At 36.8% G+C, this 21,023-nt stretch overlaps 7 protein-coding genes across 7 annotated transcripts; 5 read left to right on the top strand and 2 right to left on the bottom strand.

The window, feature by feature from the left end:
- The first annotated feature begins 2,912 nt into the window (after positions 1 to 2,912).
- On the top strand, positions 2,913 to 4,010 carry B0P05DRAFT_204244 (uncharacterized protein). Its single transcript, XM_051573214.1, has one exon. The coding sequence runs from the start codon at positions 3,135 to 3,137 to the stop codon at positions 3,711 to 3,713; it is 579 nt and encodes a 192-aa protein (XP_051432388.1). The 5' UTR covers positions 2,913 to 3,134; the 3' UTR covers positions 3,714 to 4,010.
- Positions 4,011 to 7,418: 3,408 nt separating this feature from the next.
- Positions 7,419 to 8,033, top strand: B0P05DRAFT_449141 (uncharacterized protein; the record flags this gene model as incomplete). The annotated part of the gene is made up of 1 exon (XM_051573864.1): positions 7,419 to 8,033. A coding segment is annotated over one exon (615 nt), but the record flags the coding sequence as incomplete, so codon positions are not given.
- Positions 8,034 to 8,800: 767 nt separating this feature from the next.
- On the top strand, positions 8,801 to 9,454 carry B0P05DRAFT_552739 (uncharacterized protein). The gene is made up of 2 exons (XM_051579504.1): positions 8,801 to 8,943; positions 9,036 to 9,454. The coding sequence occupies exon 2, from the start codon at positions 9,207 to 9,209 to the stop codon at positions 9,381 to 9,383; it is 177 nt and encodes a 58-aa protein (XP_051432386.1). The 5' UTR covers positions 8,801 to 8,943; positions 9,036 to 9,206; the 3' UTR covers positions 9,384 to 9,454.
- On the top strand, positions 9,430 to 10,258 carry B0P05DRAFT_552737 (uncharacterized protein). The gene has a single exon (XM_051579503.1). The coding sequence runs from the start codon at positions 9,562 to 9,564 to the stop codon at positions 10,015 to 10,017; it is 456 nt and encodes a 151-aa protein (XP_051432385.1). The 5' UTR covers positions 9,430 to 9,561; the 3' UTR covers positions 10,018 to 10,258.
- A 4,379-nt stretch (positions 10,259 to 14,637) lies between these two features.
- Positions 14,638 to 16,507, bottom strand: B0P05DRAFT_580757 (P-loop containing nucleoside triphosphate hydrolase protein; the record flags this gene model as incomplete). Its single annotated transcript, XM_051582040.1, has 5 exons — positions 14,638 to 15,807; positions 15,860 to 16,036; positions 16,085 to 16,166; positions 16,220 to 16,406; positions 16,456 to 16,507. The coding sequence occupies 5 exons, from the start codon at positions 16,505 to 16,507 to the stop codon at positions 14,638 to 14,640; spliced, it is 1,668 nt and encodes a 555-aa protein (XP_051432384.1).
- A 747-nt stretch (positions 16,508 to 17,254) lies between these two features.
- Positions 17,255 to 18,116, bottom strand: B0P05DRAFT_552729 (uncharacterized protein). The gene has a single exon (XM_051579502.1). It carries the CDS (start codon positions 18,073 to 18,075, stop codon positions 17,359 to 17,361), a length of 717 nt encoding a protein of 238 aa, XP_051432383.1. The 5' UTR covers positions 18,076 to 18,116; the 3' UTR covers positions 17,255 to 17,358.
- Positions 18,117 to 18,884: 768 nt separating this feature from the next.
- B0P05DRAFT_475436 (uncharacterized protein) lies at positions 18,885 to 20,225 on the top strand (the record flags this gene model as incomplete). Its single annotated transcript, XM_051574838.1, has 5 exons — positions 18,885 to 19,024; positions 19,080 to 19,180; positions 19,347 to 19,510; positions 19,563 to 19,764; positions 19,912 to 20,225. The coding sequence occupies 5 exons, from the start codon at positions 18,885 to 18,887 to the stop codon at positions 20,223 to 20,225; spliced, it is 921 nt and encodes a 306-aa protein (XP_051432382.1).
- Positions 20,226 to 21,023: the final 798 nt, after the last annotated feature.

The raw sequence follows: 21,023 nt of genomic DNA, 5'->3' as shown, positions 1-21,023 counted from the left end.
GTTGTCTGGACAGGGTATTGCTTTGACGTATAGTGGGACAGTCTCTCTGATGAAAAGGGTAGGATTATACTCAAAGTTCAAGCAGAAGAAAATTCTTTTGAGAGTTTCTCACCTTTCAAAGAGATACAAATGGGCCTTAAAATATCGTAACTGGTCCGCAAATGAGTGGAAGAGTATCGTTTTTACCGACGAGGCTTAGATCAATTTTTGGGGATCAGATGGTGCAACATACACTTGGTTACAGCAAGGGTTTAAAGCGAGGCCCCATAACTACAAGCTATTGCTCAAGCATGGAGGTGGCTCTCTGATGATGTGGGGGTGCATGGTATCTTCCGGAGTAGGATATGCCTCTCGAGTGCTTCAAAAGACAATGGATACCGATTGCTATTTGGAGATTCTAGGGTCGTCATACCTAGATACATTGGAGTATTATAGTATGGATCCACAAAAAAGTATATTTCAACAAGACAACGACCCAAAACACAAAGCAAAGGCTACCATTTCTTGGCTTAAAGCCCACAAAGTCCACTTTACTGCTGACTGGTACCTAACAGTCCCGATTTGAACCCAATAGAGCATCTTTGGAAACAGTTAAAGTGCAGGCTAGCCGGATATGATACAAAACCAAAAAATCTGGACGAATTGTGGTCAAGGGTCGAAAAAGAGTAGTACAAATTTTGCAAAGGCGACATGGAGGCATACTATAGCAGCATGCCTCAACGTATAGAAGCAGTCATCAAAGCAAAGGGCGGTTATACTAAATTTTGAGCATTTCAAATAAAGAATAAATTATGGTGAAACACAAATTTTCTCTCTTTTGAAAATGAAGCACTGTTATTGGATGTATTTAGGAGCAATTAGCAGTGTTATCCTTACTGTCAATGACTAATTAATCTATGTGCCAAGTTTCAGAAGGATCGACGGAGTTTTTGTAGAGAAGGGTAAAAAAACAGGTTTTATGGGACACTCAATGTAACCACTGTATTTGTCAAATGCCAATGCTAATGTCTTTGTCAGCTCTAACTGTCACTTTATGAGGGCCATTGATACTAACAGAGTCACTAGGTTCATAATCTCTGACTATGAGGATGATGTAGTACTTCTAGTGGAATGAGTGAATGTCAGTGACTATAGATCCATTGCAATTGCCATAGATGTGATCTGGTTTTTTGCCATGATCATCATTTATTGATCTATGCATATGAATTCATATATGTTCACAACAACCATGATGAGGCTAAGGTTCTTTTTGCCCTTGGTTGCTTACAAGGTAATGCTCTCGCCTACATTCAATCCCATCTCCACGGTTTGGTTTCCGGTACTGATAAACCCCCATTCTTTGTGACTTTGTTTTGTTCCTCAAAACACTTATGGATGCTTTTGGGGAGGCAAATCCCATTGGTTCGGCTGAGAATGAATTGCGTGCTCTCAAGCAAATTGGCTCTGTTGTAGCTTATGCTACTGAGTTTCGTCGCCTCTCTCTTCTGGTCGATTGGAATAACGCCGCCTTGGTATCTCAGTTCAAGCTAAACCTTAAACATGTTGTCAAGGATGAACTGGCTCGTCGTGATCCTATTGATACTTTGGACAACCTCATCAAAGCTAGTATCGATATCGATAACCGATTGTCAGACCGACAAAGAGAAAAAAATCTTGTTCCCCGTTTCTCTCGCCCTGCTTCTTTGTCTTCTCCTGTCCCCCTGCCCCGGTTCCAATGGATCTCAGTGTCGTGTCTCGTGTTGCTGGCCACTCTTTGTCTGCTGAAGAGCGACAACATCGAGTTAATAACAATTTCTGCCTTTACTGCGGCGATAAAGGCCACTTTTCGTCTTCTTGTCCCAAAAAGCGCTCTCCTGATGCATTGTCTGCTGTACTTTCAACCTCTGAAGAGCCCAACGTGGGTTGGTCTATGTCTGTTGTGCTTCCTGGCTTGTGTCATGTGGGTTCTGCTGGTCCCAAGCGTAGTTCCGTAGAGTTAGAGGGTGAGTTCCTTCGAGCTCACAACTTCAAGAAGCTTCGTTTACCTGATTCCTCCAAGGATATCTCTGGCTCTTTGGGCTTGGTCGTCCCTATTGTACATCCCGGACTGATGGTTATCAATGTCACCATCCAGGTAGCCAGTACCAGCTTCACCACCATTGCTTTGATAGACTCCGGCGCCTCGTCCAACTTTGTTTGCTCTGCTCTTGTGCGCTCTGCTGGGTTACCCACCACCAGTAATGATCGTGACACCACCTTCCAGTTGGCTGATGGTAGACTCTTTGCTTCTTCCTTGTGTTCTTCGGTCTTCTTGGGTGTGGAGGGTACCACCCATGAGGAATACCTAGATCTTCGTCTTCTTGATAATGCGGCCTATCCGGTCATACTTGGTGCTCCTTGGCTTGGCCGCCATGATCCTGTTATTAACTGGAGACAAGGTATTCTTGGGTTGACTTGTGTGCACCACATGTGTCACTATGGCGGATTAGTTGTTTGACTTTACTAATATTGTTCGCAAAACAAACAAGAAAAAGTAACTTTTTTGCCAATGTTGTTCGAAATGTCAACAACTTTTATTTTATTTTTCTAAAAAGCAAGTCATATCATTCAAAATCATTAATTTTCTTGTTTGTGGGGAACAAAGTTGTTCGTTTTGTCAACAATAAGAGTTATGAGGCGACAAGTACTGCGACAATAATAGTAGCTTTATGAGCAAGAAGAATTCTTTATTTTTTTTACAAGTACAATAATACTAATAATGTTTCTTATTGAAAACAAAAAAAAGGTTTGCACAATGCAATACGTTGATGCACTCCTAAGAGTTTGACATGAGACTCATCTAAAAAGAGTATATTGAGTTATGTTGAATATTCAATAATTGTTTGGGTTTTTTTTAGCAAAAATAGCTTTTTGGTTTTTCTTGCAATTGTCTTTCTGTCTTACAATATGAACCAAACGACTATCTACAAAACCACTCAGATGCAACAACAAGTTTCCCAACTCGAAAAAACAATCGAATCACAGACTCAAATACGTAATGGATTGATGCATTTATTAGCACCCTCTTTTGCCTAAAGTGATAGTAATGAGATCAACAGTAAAGTTCTTGAAGCAGCTCAATAAGGTAAAAAAAAAACAAGCTACGTCTTTAGAATATGTATAAACATTTGTTTTTGGAAAATGCAGCAAGAGAAGGCGGTATTGCCCACTCTCTTCATCTAAAATTGATGGGCTTCCGAGACATTCCTAGAGTACTTGAGGAAGCAACAAAAGCATTCGGCTCTCATGGAAAACATAGATATGTTACGCCACGGTTGCGTTTGCTTGCCCTGATCAACTTATTCAAGAAAGAAAGAAATATCACTGATCTTTTAATTGATGATAAAGTAAATGAGAATGACTACAGGATCCTCAGAACAATTGCAAATAATACCCACGATGAAATGGAGTTAGAGTTGCTGAAAGCTTTAAAGAAGAATGACAAAGCAGCTGTGTTGCCTTTATGGTCTGAAGTGTCTTCTGCTCTAATCGCAAAATACACATTTAAGCTTGAAAGCAATGCAGCTACTCATGGCTTTCATCTTCAAAGATGTCAGCATTCCTGGGCAGCCGGTCTATTGCTCTTCAAAACACACAAGCACAGAAGTAATAGAACAAGAAATAAGGCTTCTGTTGTTGAAAGAGAGAATAACTCAAGGATCAGGTATAATAAACGCAAAACATGCATTCATTGAAATTTTAAAATGCCTAACAAGAATTAAAACTATACAGTGAAAACCAAGTTAGTGTTGAATCTCTTCAAAGTGAAAAGCCGTCTTTGGAGTACGCAAACCTATATTGTGGTGATGAATTTGAGGATTCTGAAGAAGACATTTTTTTCGGAATGGAAAACAACTGTTGTCCTTGTTCTCCTTCTCTACCTCTTCCCTCTTCTCAACCTAAGAAAAGGGCAAACGCAATGAAGACAAAAGCCAATCAGCCAAGTCTAATCGTACAAGAAGAAGTAACAAAAAATAGTCACGACCTTAAATAATAAAACAATTTTTTTCCATCATCTTCTTTTAAAACGTTTATATTATAGATAAAGTCCACAGCTCCTAAATCCAACCTACATCCAGAAGCTTAAACTCTCTGAAACCTTATGATTGCATAACATCGACTCATGGGCTTACTCATCTTAAGAATTAGACAGTACTTCCAGCGCTTTTTTAACAATCTGAAGAATTGCTGCGCTTCTCTTTGATTGGTATGGAAGAACGCATTTTCCGCAGTAAAGTCTTTTTTTCTCTAACATAGCCATAGACAAAAATTGATATACTACTGGGCCTTTATATAGATAAAAAACAAAAGTCGAAACCAGAGTTAGAGTGTAAGTAAACATATAAGAGCTACTTGTTTTTTTTTGTTCCAAGTTTTGGCATGAAATGTCACATCGCCTGGTCCTGGTACTGGTGAGTGTTGCTTTGGAAGAGAGTTTTGACATTGCCTTGTTCTAATTCAATTAGTTTGTTTGTTCTATATGTTTAGATGAGATTAGTCTGCTTCCATTTAAAATCAAAGTATGTTTAATCTATTTTTGCTACTTGAAAGCTAACAAAGCGCCTTTTATTTTCTAGATTCCAAAACAAGTTCTTGCTGTCTCTTGATTTATAGTAAGTTTGATATGTTATTACACACCTTTAATACACTCAAAACCAACTTTTTTTTCCTCAAAAAAGAATGCCCTCCTAAAGGAATTGACTATTTATCCGTACAAGAGATGCACTTTGTCAGGTAAGTTTGATGGATAGCAAGATGGTGGTTTTTTCTTTTTTATTATTAAAAAAAAAACCATATACTACATACAAATTATTTTCTGTGTCTATCAGTGTTGTCTCAATTCCGAATGGCAAAGCGAATTGCTCATTTAACACTCTTGCCTCGCTTGTATACTTTTGTTTTTATTAGATTCAAGTAGTGCTTCTTTTCTTTTACTATTTCTCAATAAAAGTATCGTTTTTTTCCATTTATATTAAGTGCCTAATTTCTAATAATCCTAAAAAAAATAAGTGAGATTACGAACAATGTTGGTAACTAAAGCACCAAAAAACTTGGTTGTTTTGTAGCCAAAGTTGTTCCAGAAGGAAACAAGTTATTGCTGTTTTGTTGCTAATATTGTTCGCTTTTCGAACAATAAATTTAGTTGTTTTGTTACTAAAGTTGTTCGAAAAGCGTACAAATAATTTGGTAACATTTCGAACAACTTTGTACGTTGAAAAATTGATGCCAGCTATTTCTCAAACAACCATTTTGCTGTAAAAATTGGTAATTTTGCGAACTAAAATTGTACGTTTTGTAACTAACTTTTCCGCCATAGTGTGTAAGACCCCCAACTTGGCTGCTTCTTGCCTTGGCCCCTTGGAAGAACATGTTACCTCTGGCTCTGGACCTTCTTTCCCTCCTTTTCCTGCTGAGGAAACTGAGTCTCGTGGTGTGGGTTCTCCCTCCCCCTCTCCTCAGGAGACAGGTATCTCGTTTGTCCGCTCTGCTTCCGCTCCGGTAGGTACCAAAATACCTAGGGATTGTGGTCTCTCCTTTGTCCGTTCCCTCTCGGAACCTGTGGTTCCTGGTTTGTCCTTTGTTCCTTCACCTTCCCCTCCGCCTACACTTTCCCCAACTTACACACCTTCCCCAACTTGCACAACTTCCCCCTTCTCTCCTTGCATCGTTAAGGAAGAAATAAATTTTGCTGTCCCTTCTGTTAAGGGTGCTCAGTATTCTTATGGTTCTTGTGTTAATGTTGTTAATGAGTCGTCTGGGGTTTCACATATAGACTTAACTATACCTGACAAGTACCAAGATTTTGCAAGTGTATTCTCAAAGCATGAGGCAGATAAATTACCCCCTCATCGTCCATATGATCATGCTATTCATCTTAAACCTGACTCAGAAGTCCCTTTTGGTCCTGTTGTTGTATACACAGCATTATTCATCCCTTCTTACACTAGTTATGCCTTAAAAGAGCAAATATTAATGTCATGTATAGATATATCTTTCAATCACAGTTTTATCCGCATCTTCGATGGATGTCTTCTATCTTAGTTTAAACATGTTAAAGATCAGACCATCACATAATCACAAATTGACATCTGCATCAATACCAATGGTAGACGAGGTCTGTGCCCTGATCATGTACCCAATTCTTGTGTACCTTAATCCACTCAACCCATTAGCTAGTGTATACACATGTGATGATCTGAACATTAAATAAGTCTTCAATTACATACTAAAATATATCATAATCAATTTACATCAGAAATAGACATAAAAGAACCTCTTGTACTGAATAAGACAATGTATCTTTTAATAAATCAAGACTTATAACCGAAATCCATAATTTACATTATTTAATTAATTTAAAGTAGTCTATGATAATAGAGACTCAGTCATTTGCATGAACTCTACTACTACTTACTCCGACATCTCTTCATGTATAAATATGCTAGAATAATTTATAATAAAAAAAAGAACAATAAAATTGTATAGAACAGTCTCCAAGTATCTACCTTTGTCTCTACATTATCTTATCATACAACTCTCTATTATCAAGACATCACAACACACTCAGTCCCAAATCAAGGATAATCAATTATCATACAAACAGTATAAATACAATACAAAATATAACCTTTAATAAAGCAGACTTCTTTTGGCCGTTTTGGTTCTAATCGACTTATTGATTTGACCATTTTACTAGTGATTATATCACAGTATTGGCATTTGACAAATATGTAATAGTTTATTCAAGTTCAGGTCAGATCATGTACTATTGGCTGAGCTGACAGCTCCCTTTAAAGGCATTTCTCTTAATTGCTCTTGATCTAACAAACCAATCCGTAGTCAAGAAGCTAACCCAAAACAATATTTTGAACGAGAAGAAAAAGTATAAATATTTTGATATTTTATAGCAATTGAAAAGGGTAACATTTCTTTTGAGAAACATCTCGTATTTATTAGGAATACCCGATAAAAATAATGTGTTATATTATAAAAATGGAAGAAATTATAAAATAGAACAAATATAAAAGTAATAGTACAACGCAAAAAACTATTTATTCCTGGAACTTATATTATACTTTATAAAAATTAATATATCAAAAATAAATAATAATGAAAAAAACATACATTTACATAAATCCATTGATTTCAAAAAATACATTATTTCTAATTTATTCAAGGTTTTTTGAATTATTTTTGTTTTTATAATTTAGACAAAATCTTAAATATAAAAAATAGTTTGACGAAAACAATTTTAAAAAATAATAATAGATAGCCATAGAATATAAGTCGATTCTCTTTTGGGAAATAAAAGCCTATACAAGTTCTAACGGACTTTCTCTGTGTTCTTATCTTTTTTCTTATTCAATATCTTTTCTCTCTTCATCTCACAACAGACGCATCTCGATTTTCTAACTAATTCGGTGCCGCCACCACCTTCAGAAAATCCTAGAATCATATGGCGACTGGGAAAACTGGTAGAAGAGAAAGTACGAAATAAGTATATAGATCAATTCCAAAGCAACTCAACGATTCTCTCACAAATGAGGGATGCAACTATACAACCTCAGCAGAGAACAGAAGCAGCAAACCTCATTGAAAATTTTTCCAGTACATTATGCACTGCTATATATGGCGCATTGGACTCTTCATGTGGACGTAAAGAACACTGGAACAATTATATGCACGATTTGTGGACAAAGAAAATGCAGGCAGCATTAGATTACAGAGAAAAATGCTACAGAAAATGGCGTAGAGCAGATGGTCTCAACAAACTTTCTTTTTGGATAGAGCACCAACAGGCAAAAGCAGCAACGCGACGACTCATCAAACAACGGCAACGTTTTGTTTGGAGGCGATATTGCCAAAAACTAGCATCTGATGACTATGGCAACACCATTCGACATATCAGCAGCATCAAAAGAAATAGAAAGATTGCTCCTACGTTCACCTTACCAGAAGGTGCTCAAATGGCTTCGAATGCCATGGCGTCACATTTGGAGACTATATTTTATGGCTTTTTATTACCAGCTGAATCGAGTCCCTCTACTCTTACTATTTCACCAGCGCCACATGGTGAGATGCTTCCTTTAGACTTGGATGATGTTACTTCAGCAATACAGAAGCTACCTTCGAGAAAAGCACCAGATGTGGATCATATTCGGGTAGAAACACTGCGACCAATTCGAACAGCCCTTGCTCCTTTGCTTTTATACATTTTTGGTTTATGTTGGCGACGTTTATACACACCACATTGTTGGCGAGTGGCACAAGTGATTTCAATTCATAAGAGAGGCGATAAGACTGATCCAGCTAGCTACCGCTCTATCAATCTTACCTCCGTCTTTAGAAAAACATTTGAGACATGCCTCAGAGAACCACTTCAAGACCAAGCATTTTACTTAGACATTGCTCAAGGTGAATTTAGAGAATTCAGAAGTGCACTAGATCAAGCTCTTTGTCTCGCTGAAACCTGTAACAGTTTACGCCATCAACACAGGATCACGCCAGTACTTGCTTTCTTGGATATAAAATCAGCCTATGATACAGTCGATCGCAATGTCATTTGGCGCCAATTACAGCCTACAGTCTCTCCTGCACTATTAGATTTGTTACAGAACATGTTCAATGATGTCTCAATTGAAGTTCTTCTTTCCAACACTAAGTCGTATAGCTTCACACCACGCTCTGGGGTACTACAAGTTTCTATCCTTTCACCATGCCTGTACTCGTATTATATCGATAGCCTTCCTCGATTGTTACGTACTATACCTCTCAATAAAGATATGTCCGCCAACGAGCTCATTACATCTATCAATTGCTTGCTCTACGCAGATGGTGTTGTACTGACTGCCACCAAAGAAACTTTTCAACCTCTTCTCGACCAATGTGCTGAACATAGCCTGACACTAGGGTATCGATGGAACCCTACGAAATGTGTAATTCTTGCGCCTGAGAAGGACACCACTGACTATGCTCTTTCTGGTCCTGTAATTCCACGACAGGCTATCTTCTCTTACCTCAGAGTTACTTTCAAGGCAAAAGGCCTCTTTAGCTCTAAAGACTTGGTGAAGGCAGGTGCTGCTAAAGTTCGTGCCACAATGGCTATGCTTGCTTCAATCGGTGCTAACAACCGTGGCTTCTCTAAGCAGCTCTCCTGTCGGCTCTATCGGCAAATGGTTCGCCCATAAATGGAATATGGACTGACAATTATGCTTTTGACAAACACCCAGACTAAAGTATTGGAGCAAGCCCAAGATTACTGTCTGAGGACCATATTCGGCGGATCTAAAACTGCATCAACAAAGGTAATGAGGCATCTATTGAACCTGCCCACAATGCGTGAACGAAGTGAAATCCTCAAGTAAACTTTGTACTGTGTGTTCCCTCTCTGCAAGAAGACACTCTTCTTACCTTACCGCGTCGCACTGGCACAAACTCTCGTCCACTTCATTCTGCAAATCTCTCCCTCAACCCCTCACACCAATGCCTCGAAAAGATTTCCAAGAGTATCAACATCAGTACTTGGAAGCAAATTTCACCAAAATGCTTACCTTACCAAAAACAAAAATGCTCTCCCTCTGTCGCCCATTCCTTTCCCTTGATCCTATCCTATGGATGCCCATGATCAACATTGAACGGAGTCGTCTTATACGATGGCGTCTTGAGTGGCTACCTGGGGGCTCTCCTAAGCCGTGTTCTTGTGGTCAACATCTTTCACATTCCCATGCTATCAATTGCCTCAGTATGCATGTAATGCTAAACCAACCTACAACTGTTTCCGATCCTTTGTCTCACCTTTTAAACCGCTTGTCTATAACACCTCCTAAGAACAACCGCTCAATACTTTACTGGGGTGTCAAATGGACCTCAATCCACACACTTCTTTCACAAGTTGGCGCTATACAACTTGCTAACATGGAACCGCTGAACATTACTCCAACCAATCAATTATCGCCCTTCCTTCTATGGTTACAAACATATGCCCACAAAAAACATTAGTCCAACCCTCTCCTTTTACAAGCCTTTTTTGCCTTTGCTTCTCTAAGACTTTTTTTTAGCTTAATTAGTCCTTCTTATGAGATGATCGAGTACGAGCGTTTAATGGCTAAATTAGGTCATGCGCTCAAAAGGACTATTTATAAATATTAAATATGATATTCTCCAGCCCGTATTTTAAAAAGACCTGAAACGTAAATAAAAGATTGAACAAGGTTGGAAAGATTGAACAAGTTTAAGATTGAACAAGTTTAAGATTGAACAAGTCTAAAAAGATTGAACATGTCTAAGATTGAACATGTCTAAGATTGAACAAGTCTAAAAAGATTGAACATGTCTAAGATTGAACATGTCTAAAAAGATTGAACATGTCTAAAATCGAACAAGTTTAAGATTGAACAAGTCTAAAAAGATTGAACATGTCTAAGATTGAACAAAAAGACAAGAGTCTTTTCTTTTTTCTTTTTTTTATCCCATTACGCATAGAGGCTATAACCTCTCTTTGTTGAGGCATTTTCAAAAACATTTAACAGAATGAGAAATAAAGCCGTTGAAATCATTTAAATATAAGCTATCACATGCCTCACTAATTCTAGTCATCAACAGGAACTTATTGCGCTTAACTTTACTCTTGACAACGGACCAGAATTGTTCAATAGGATTCAATTCTGGAGAATACGGCGGAAGATATGCATAACGATATCCTCGAGAATGAATATACTTTCCGATGTCAATTGAATTATGGATAGGAGCATTATCCATGACAAGATAATGCCCCTTCATTTCAGGATACTTGTCCATTTCATCAAGAGTAGCCTTGAAGAAGCTTAGATAATGGCCTGGCACTGTCCCCGTGCTATAACCATCAGTCGCACGTCCAAGCTTTCTCTTTTTGATACGCTTTGGAACTCGCAAGCTAATATTAATTAAGCCATTTGCATATATTGCACTTAAAATCGATGTTGCGTTTGCTTTCGTTCTAAGCACTGTAACTATTGCAGGAGTGCCTTTCTTTGATCAAGCCATACCCCGTTTCAAATTAATGTGAAAGCTGATTCATCAAGAAAAGCACAATTTGTTGTGAAATCCAGGTCAGTTTGCTGCCACTTTTTTGGACCCAGTTGTACCTTTGCTGAATCTTTCCCTCACTGTTCCTTTCCACAGGATGAAACTGTGCTTGCTTAATTGACAGATTACACCGAGTTGTCATAAAGTTGTAAACAGTACTACGAGAAACGTTGTGACCTTCAAAGTTTTGTTTCAAACTTTCCACCACTTCATTGACAATGGCAGAAGGGTCCTCATCAATATAATTTAAAAGAAACTGTTTACGCTCTTCCCCAAGAATACGACGCCGACCTGACTTATTTTTCTTCTCAAAGATGCTTTCAGGGTCCTCGTAGTAACGTTTGACCCATCTCTGTGCTGTTTGGATATGAATACCTAATTGTCTTGCAGCAGCAGAAGCTTTCAAGCATTTGCTGAAAAATAAATGAAAAAATCTAGTCTTACCTTCATCAGAGTAAACCGTATAGCGCCGCTTGTTGCATAGTTCCATATCAATATCTTCACTATTCTTCTTATCCATAACTGGATGTATTACAGGGTTAGGTCTTTCCGAAGGTTTATTCATTAGGAACTGAGTACGAGAACTTATTGTTTCAATAGCGAATAGCTCCTCATCAACAACAACATCCATTTGCTCAACTCCATTCTCATCAACAATGTGCCCCTGTCCATCTTCATAAAAAAAATTGCATGCTCATCTTCAATATCTGTAAAATAGAAAGAAGAAAGTAAAATTGACACAGAAATTCGTCCTTAAAAATAATTGATGCCAAGAAATTTAATTGGATAATTACTAAGTGGCAATTAAAAATAAACAAAGTTTATATCACGTGAGCACGACTTTATTTTTGGATCAATCGACATCATTGTTGAATGCACAATTTTTTTGCACGACATTGAACTCAAAATCAGCCACTTTACTTTCTGAAATGACTGTACGCGAATTATTACTCAAAAGTTTCTAGGTCTGCCTATAAGTCTATCTTAGAGCCAACTGTGCACTATCTATGAAGAAGAGAAAGGAGACCATTTTTTCAATAGTTAGCTGACGAAGAAATGGACTGAGAATAACTGTGTATTCTTGGATGAAGTAGGATTCAATATCTTCTAGAACAACTAGATTTCGATGGCAATGCTCAAGATAAAAGAAAAAGTCGTCGATTATTCTCGATTATGCGGGTTTATCAGCCAATTGTAAAGATTCGGAAACCTTTTACAGTAACATCGTAAAAACACATTTTACGATAGTAAATTACTAAATCTTTTCTTACAACAACAATAAGAATATTTGCAAGATTATAGTCAATTGCTTGCCAATTGACAACACAACCAAGATTCATGATTATTGCGAACTACTCTAGGATCCAAAAAACTGGAGATTTTTAACTGTGGAATAAGGACATACTAAAGATCAAAATGATCCTAATTCTTATAATTTATCCACTATTATGCAGTCCATCGATATTATATCCCATGATCAAATTACTATGTTGGCTGCAGTTCTATTTGTGAATAAACTTGATCTACTAAAACTGGTAACAAAACATTGCTTAGAGGAAATAAAGTAGAATATATAAGAATGTTGATTCTATTAGAGCAGCAGGCCTCTTATTATAAAAAGCTATACTTTCTCTCTATTTTTCTCATTGGAGTTGGTCTTTTCGATGAGAGCTGTGGAATATGGCCGATATTTTAAAGTATAAGACTTCATAGACAAGAGAGACGCCAAAATAAGTTCGGTAGGACCTTCTAAACAACATAAATCAACATCCTTCATTTCTTTGATTCTTTTCGTCAGTTTAGCAACTTTAGACTCGTTGTACACTTGACAGTAAAATATGCACACTGCTTGATCCCTGGAAATGGTACATTGCCGCCAAACTTTTGGAGCAATGCTCCAAGTATGATGCATAGGACACCAAGTAGATTTTAATCCCGATGCACACTTGGTGCATTGTACCAAGCGCCAAGTAACTCTTTGTGATACTTAGTATTTGGACGCCAAGTTGAGACATCTTTTACTCAGAAATAGAACAGTGGATTGGTGGACATATCTGGGAGGGATCTTTGTGATAGTTGATATTCAGATGAAAGCAATAAGAAAGAGCAATACAAATGTATTTACTCCCAAAAAATAGATAGGCTTATGTAGAGTATTTTATCATTTGTTTGCGCAATGAAGTGGATTTTAGAAGGATATGAGGGCAGAGATATATTCTTAAAAGTAGATTACATGATGCCTTTTTTTGGTCAGTTAGTTGACAAATAACGAATGGCATGACAAAAAGAAAGAAATAAAACTCTTTATTATGTGTACCTGATAGTCAACAAATAGACAAGAAGCAAATCATGTTGTATTGTTGGGCATGTACTTTTTTTGGATTCCTTGGCAAAGTACTTGTATTCTAAAAAAAAAGTAACCGCGCTTTATGCTGGAAAAGTACTTCTTTTTAATACAACAGAGTCAAAAGGGTTTCATTGACTGACAGTCTTTATTTTCATTTTCTTTTTACTTCTTTTCTTTGACACCTTGACCTCTTTCTTTACCTTTTCTTCCTTTAGTCTAATCTATTGTTCATTCATCACAAGTGCTTGGGATCCAAATAGAACTTGCCAATCAGTAATTATAGCACTCACTTGCTTCTTGAATAAAGTTGATACTAGTGTGATTTGGATTAGATCTGTTTTTGGTTCGTGGTTGTGCTTTCTCAGGATGTGATCTTTCAATCACGTCTATATGATGATTCTTTCTATAGCTATTCATACATCCATGCATCTCAATAATTAAAACAAGCCATTTAAACCATTCATAAATGTAATATGTATCTATGTTTTTATGTAAAATATGTGGACGATAAGGATCATATAATGTTATGGAAGAGAAGCTTACCCATGTATTTCTGCAATATGATCTAACAATGCACTTCTTTAAATGTTGTTTTGTCTTACTTGGTGCAATGCACTAAACTTAAAGATCCTTGTCTCAAATGCGCCAAGTAGTACCATTATTTAACTTAGTGCATCATCACTCTTTTTTCTAGCGGTAGTGGTAGGCATTATACAAAGCAAAAAGATGTTTTTTTGGGGTGGATACTATCCAGAACACTGTCCTTTTTTTTTCGTTATATTTATTTTCCAAGTATCTTTTTGAATAAGCAATGCTTGGTTATAATCAGATCCAACTGGTTTCAATTTTTGGACTCAAGTCTGTTCCTGAATGATTGTTTCGTGACTTATGTTTTAAAGTTTTGACAGTCCTTTTTTGAGTTCCGCAAGAGTAAAAAAAAGCTATATAAAGCAAGATAAAATGGCCATGAAAAAAATTTTTTTTCTTTAGACAAATCTTCCTAACTATGGAATGAATGATGATAGCTTTCTTGGCTCTGTGAACGATCAACCTTCCTTGGCTTTTAGTCTTGGGAGACATGACGACGCGCGCTGGAGCCATAATATCACCTAATTTACAGCGTGTATATTTGCGATCTGACAAAATGTCTCATTTATTTAATAAGAAAGAAAATGAAAAAAATTTTTTTTTTTTTTATTTATGTACATCTATTTTCTTCGATCATTGTCTTGATTATAGTCTTGTTCATGTTTATCCAGTTCATCAAAATAAGCATTTGTGCTTTCTTGCTTTATCCACATATTGTTATAGACACTGTCTTCTATTGCTAATAATTCGTTATGACTACCAGACTCGACTACTTTGCCTTTCTTGAGTACAAAAATCTTATCTGCGTCAGCAATGGTTCTAAGTCGATGAGCGATATGAAGACTGGTCATGCCACTTTCACGTAAAATACTTCTAAAATTGGCTAATAAAGATTGTTCCGTATGTGTATCTAAAGCAGAAGTAGCCTCATCCAAAAACAAGATACGAGGCTTCTTGAGAATAGTTCGAGCAAGTGAGATACGTTGCTTCTCACCACCTGATAACATCAAACCACGTTCGCCAACAGTTGAATCGTATTTCTCGGGCAATGACATGATCACATGATGAATACGGGCTCGTTTAGCAGCTTCATAAACATCTTCTTTGGTAGCATCAATACGGCCATAGTTGATATTGTAGTAAACAGAGTTGTTAAATAAGGTAGTGTCTTGAGGAACAACACCAATGGCTCTGCGAAGACTGTCCATGGTTACTTCCTTGATGTTTTGACCATCGACATAGATATTGCCTGATTGCGGCTCATAAAAACGGAAAAGCAGTCGGAGAATAGTGGATTTACCACAGCCACTGGGACCCACGAAAGCAGCCTTGGCACCAGCAGGGACAGTAAAGGATACACCATTCAAAATAGGTCGCTCAGGATGATAACCAAATTTGACATTCTCAAATCGAATTTCACCGCCCTTGAAAACAAACTCTTTAGCATCAGGAGCATCTTGAACAAGAGGAGCACGGTTTTCCAAGTTAAATAAAGTGTCCATATCAATCAAAGATTGTCTAAGTTCGCGGTAGACAGAACCCAAAAAGTTCAAAGGCATGGATAATTGAAACACAAGTTGATTGACCATCACAACATCACCTACTGTCATTGTGCCATTGAGCACACCATGGGCTGATAAAAGCATCATGATGGTTAAAGAAGTACTGAAAATAGCATTTTGGCCTGCATTCAGCATGGCTAGACTAGAAGCTACTTTGAGTGATGCCTTTTCGTATTGTTGAAGGGGTTTGTCGTATTGTTCAGCTTCGAATTTTTCATTGTTAAAGTACTATACCCAAGTTTAAATCAGTTGTCTACACTCCCCCTTTTTTTTTGTTTACCTTAACAGCTTCAAAGTTAATTAATGAATCAACAGCTTTAGATGCAGCCACATTATCAGCGGCATTGGCCTGTTTTCTAAACTTTGTTCTCCAAGCAGTTGTAGTGACAGTATAGCCTGTGTAGGCAGCAATCGTACCCAATGTAACCAATGCATAAGGTGTACCAAATTTATAAGCCTACATGCCTTTAAATATCCATTTTGTATGGTATACCCAAAAACTTACCAAAATACCACAAACCATACTGATTTCTAAAGCAGTAGGCAAAACATGAAATACCATAGAGCTCACCATAAAACTTATACCTCTAAAAAGTACATACATAAATCATTGTTTCTTATTATTGTTGTATGTACTTACTTTGTACCACGATCAATTGCACGATTTAGTCCACCTGTTTGTCGAGTAAGATGAAATCCAAGATCCAGTTTATGAAGATGAGAAAAAACATTAAGAGCCACACGACGAATTGCCTTTTGTGCTACAGCAGCAAAAACAGCATTACGAAGTTCCTGAAAAGCGCTTGCACCCAAACGAGCAAGACCATCTAATAAACTTCATCAACAAAAGCAGCTTGTTTTTTTTTCTTTACTTACAACCAATAATAGCAGCACCACAGATAGTCCATAAAGTACCATCTTCGGGCATCGTTACATTTAAAGAGTCAATCACATTTTTAAAAAAGAAAGGCACTTGTACATTCAAAAGCTACTCTGTTTTTTTGGTATACAATCGAATTTCAAAGTCTAACTTACCTTGCCACCCACAAGTAAAGATAAAGCAATGACAACTCGGGACTTGACACCCATATCATTTTTTGGCCAAATATATTTCATTAATTGCTTAATAATGGCCCAATCAGTAGCATTTCGTGCTTTGTTAGAAACACTTTCAGAAATAGGCTTTATGTTTTTATCCAATGTAGTCTTTGGTGTTTGCTTTGTTGTATAGAAAGCTCGTTTTGGTAGTTGGTGGCATATAGGAAACGGTTTTTGAGTCGTGGTCAGATCCCGAAAGACAGTTTTATGTAAAGGACTTAAAGTGTGATTTTTTAATGATAATTGCCAAACATGTCTTGTTGCTGTTGTTGTCCGTAGACAACTCGTCGAGAGTCGAGACAGCATACAGATTAAAATGTGATAAGAAAAAAAAAAAAAAAAACTAAACCCTGTACATAGGTTGATAACATATTGAATGTCAGTTCTTTAACTGATTGGACAATACGATCAATGATGAAATTTGATCATTTTACTGATATTTAAAAAAAAAAATCCTCCCCTTTTTTGTGCGGTAATTTATTCTATTTATGTGCCATGGGCTTGGCGTCATTGAGGATAGAGAAGCACAAGAAATTTTCGTAAATTAAAATATGATTAAATCATATTTTTGTGTTCATTTGCATGCTGATAATAGAACATAGATTTTATTGTTCATTGAATAGTCTATATGATATGCTGATATATAAATAAATCAAAATAATGAAATAGGAGTGATTCTCCTTAATGAATAGCCATGTATGCAACTACAGCAAGACCAGCAAATAAAGAAGATGCAGTGAGTTTGTTTGATCCTGAAGTAGCACTGGGTGTAGAAGAGGTCGTGGCTGCGTTAGAAGGTGCACCGACAATAGACATGGTGGCAGGTGTACTAGGAGCAGCGGCAGTAACAGCAGCAGAAGATACGACACTAGCACTAGCACTAACATTAGCACTGACACTAGCAGAGGCACTAACAGAAGCACTAGCAGAAGCGCTAGCAGAAACACTACCACTATAACTATAGGCCTGACCAGAAGATTGAGCATAAGGAACAGTAGCAAGAGCAACACTGCTTCCACTAATAGTACCATAGCAATAATTATTGGACTGATCAACACAGAGAACATTGCTCGAGTTACAGAGACATGTAGCAGTGGTTGTCAAGGTTGATTTGCATGAATCAGGAACACTAGGACATGAAGTGGATGTCAAGGTAGTAGAACCCCAACAGTATTGACCTGCACTGTTGATACAGGTTGTCATAAGGTCGCTACAACGGCAACTGACAGTGCCACTAAGGCTGCTACAGGTGGAAGGTGTGGAACATGTTGTTGAAGGCAAGTTGGAGTAAGGAATTCGTGAATCTCTTTTCGAGAGACCTACACTATTGTCGTCACTGAATGCCATGGAAGTGTATAGCATAGCTGAAAGTGATGCGAGAAGTAAACTGAGTTTCATTTTTCTGGAATAATTTTTTTGATTAAAAAAAAAAAAAGAGAGATGAAAAGAAGAGAAAAAAAACAAGACAAAAATAAAAAATGAAAGGTTCCTTGTAACTCCGTATAAATGAATTCTCTTTTTAGAAACAGAGCCCGTGTATGCTGAAGCTTCTTTTTGAGTCGTACAAAATCACCAAATCGGTTTTGGTCTTAAAAAAATTTATACACTGTATATGCTCGATTTTGTGGTACAGTTTAAAAAGAAGAGAAAGAGAAGCCAGAAAAACCTTTTTTCTTTCTTTACTTTATTTCAATTCAAGAATGACTCATCTTAGGTAAAATGCCCTCCCCCTCTATTTTTCTCTCCTTACTCACATTGATACAAAAATAGTGATTTTTCTTATCTAGGTAAAAACCCTGTCATTGTTATAAGCTATGCATATTAATTTTGTATACAGAACGTTGTGCTATTTGGATCTATCTTAGTGTTTACTTTATTCATAGCATTTATCGAAGTGACAAATTTAAATGCCTAAGTCTTAAGTCCATTCTTGCGGGTGAATTAAAGACGATTACTACCATACTGATGATACTGATGCTAATATTGCAATTTATGTGGGGTAAAAGGCAACAAATAATTTTCATGTGTCACTCATTGTTTGGTTTAGATATTGCATCTAGTTATGTTAAATACAATGAAGGATTTGTTGACTACCATGGAAAAATTATTACAAAGCCTTTTCAAATGTGGGATTCTTCGCACCAAGTCTTACTTATGGTAAATAAAAAACACATTGATGTTGTACTAACCTTAATCCTTTTTAGCAAATGGACTATGTTGAATGCGTTACCTTCTCATTAGAAGTGGGTGTCTTCTTTTTATTACAATCGTTCTGGAATTACCTTTCAAACACTGTCGCCAAAAAGAGTTTTATGAGTTCATTTGAGTTCAAATTTTACATTGTCTGGTATGTGCGTGCATTTAATTTATTTCAACTTCCTGTTATTAAATCCCATTTATAGGGCACTTGCTAGCATGGCCATGTTTCCTGTCCTTCAATGGGTTTACAGAAATGACATATCGAAAAGAGAAGCTATTCCTCAACTTGCTTATGGAGTTGAAGGTAAATTTGCCAAGTTTCAAAATAAGACTAATAAGATTATTAGCTCTTCTTGCTGCTTTATTAGGCATTCGATCGCATTTTCGTTTTAAGCGTATCATTGCATTATCTGAAAAGAAGAACACGCCTGGTCATCAGGCCATTATAACTAAACTCAGTTATTTCAGAGACATGAATATTGCTATTTCTATTGTTTTAGCATCTTATGCTATTTCTGTCATTATTCTCTGTATTGATGGTTTGACCTCTATGGTGATCAATACCAACAAATTTGCTGTTGATTGTCTCATGGCCAATTTAAATGTTTGTGTCATCTTCCTCTGGCTTTGTTTGGTATGTTTAGTAACTTTTCTTTGGGTTTTTCTTCTGACGTTGTATAATTTAGATCTCCATCTTCCACTCCCGACCTCAATATTCTAAAGCAGCTACTGAATCTTCTAACAGTAGGTCGAGTTTCCAATACTCTAACAATCCTCGTACACATCAAGCCTCTGAATTTAAAAGCAAGAACACGACTTACACTATTGATGAAACTACCAAAGGCATGGATGATCTATCTCCTGATGGCAAATACATCGTATCTGGCAGTACGATTAACAATTCAGGTGGTTTTATGCGAGCCATGTCACCTATGACAGTAGACCATCCTTATTCAGTCTCGAGTGAAACCATGCCTTTTGGGTCTTCCGCTGGTACGGGCAGACCTATGTCTCCTGCTGCTCAACATAATGTAGCTATTGAAGATCCTTATAGCAACCAACCTGTCATGTTCTCTATGATGGATTCATCTGCCATAAAACAACAAAAGCAACACCATGTTCAAGTCAATGATATTCCATTGCAAGGCATGAGTCCACACAGTATGTCACCTCCTCCTCCTCCCTCAATGCAACACCATGATAGTTTTCGAGTTGACATGCATCCAAACTATGAGCCCATAAGTCCAAACAGAGCTCGTCCTTCATGGGAACATAGTATGTCGCAGTCTGGTCAAGATCAGATAATAGACGATTGGTTATGGCAATCACCCGAAAGAAGAAATCCTTAATTTTAATCTAGTGCATTAGACTCTTTTTTTCAATACATAATCATTGTTTTTATTGCGCATAAACATGCTTTTTGTTTATTTCTAAAACAAGTCAAATATGCCGAAAACTTCTGTCCTACATTCTTTTTTCAGTCATGTTGTCACACATTAGCCCAATGCGTTGTAAAAAGTGCTGTTTAGAATAGAAGAAGATCGTATAAACTTTCTACCCGAATTCGGATTTTTCGGAAGCACAGTCCGCTTCTATACTAACAATATTTCAATAAAGGAAGAAAACAAAAGAATAAGTCATAATTCACTTTTGAATATTACATTTCTCCTGGTATCGGGAAATACTTCGAAAATTGATTTTTAATGTTACATTTACATTTATTGGATGTATACTTTTAGAGACAATTTTATGCAGAAGCAGCATAAGATTGGTTTTTGTACGATTAGAAGAAAAAGAACATTTTTTTTTGAGTAGTTTCGAAATAGCTTTCATTTCATTTTTATCTAATAGATTCTTTGTGAATATCAAAATGGCTGTACAACAGCCGAGAAACATTCTAATGTACCTTGATTCTTCAATAAATTTGTGGTTTGCGGGTAATACCATTCTTTTATGGTATGAACAAACACAAAATGTGCTGTCAAGACTATAAAATACACTGCGCGTATTCGAACTACAGTAAAAACCATATTGTAAGAGCGGTACAAAAAAGATAAAAAAATAACCATGTTCTTATAAGGTTCTTCTCAATTCAGATGTTGTTGCGTTTTTTTTCTACCTTTAAGTATATTTTAACACGAATTTGC

The sequence above is a fragment of the Gilbertella persicaria genome (assembly GCF_025201335.1).
Source record: "Gilbertella persicaria strain CBS 190.32 chromosome Unknown B0P05scaffold_36, whole genome shotgun sequence".
NCBI classification, from domain to species: domain Eukaryota; kingdom Fungi; phylum Mucoromycota; class Mucoromycetes; order Mucorales; family Choanephoraceae; genus Gilbertella; species Gilbertella persicaria.
This window is presented reverse-complemented; position numbering and strand designations above follow the sequence as displayed.

Bases quoted from the DNA above. Each gene is read 5' to 3' on its own strand.
- B0P05DRAFT_204244 (XM_051573214.1), top strand. From the start codon at position 3,135: ATGTATAAACATTTGTTTTTGGAAAATGCAGCAAGAGAAGGCGGTATT.
- B0P05DRAFT_552739 (XM_051579504.1), top strand. From the start codon at position 9,207: ATGGAATATGGACTGACAATTATGCTTTTGACAAACACCCAGACTAAA.
- B0P05DRAFT_552737 (XM_051579503.1), top strand. From the start codon at position 9,562: ATGCTTACCTTACCAAAAACAAAAATGCTCTCCCTCTGTCGCCCATTC.
- B0P05DRAFT_552729 (XM_051579502.1), bottom strand. From the start codon at position 18,075: ATGAAACTCAGTTTACTTCTCGCATCACTTTCAGCTATGCTATACACT.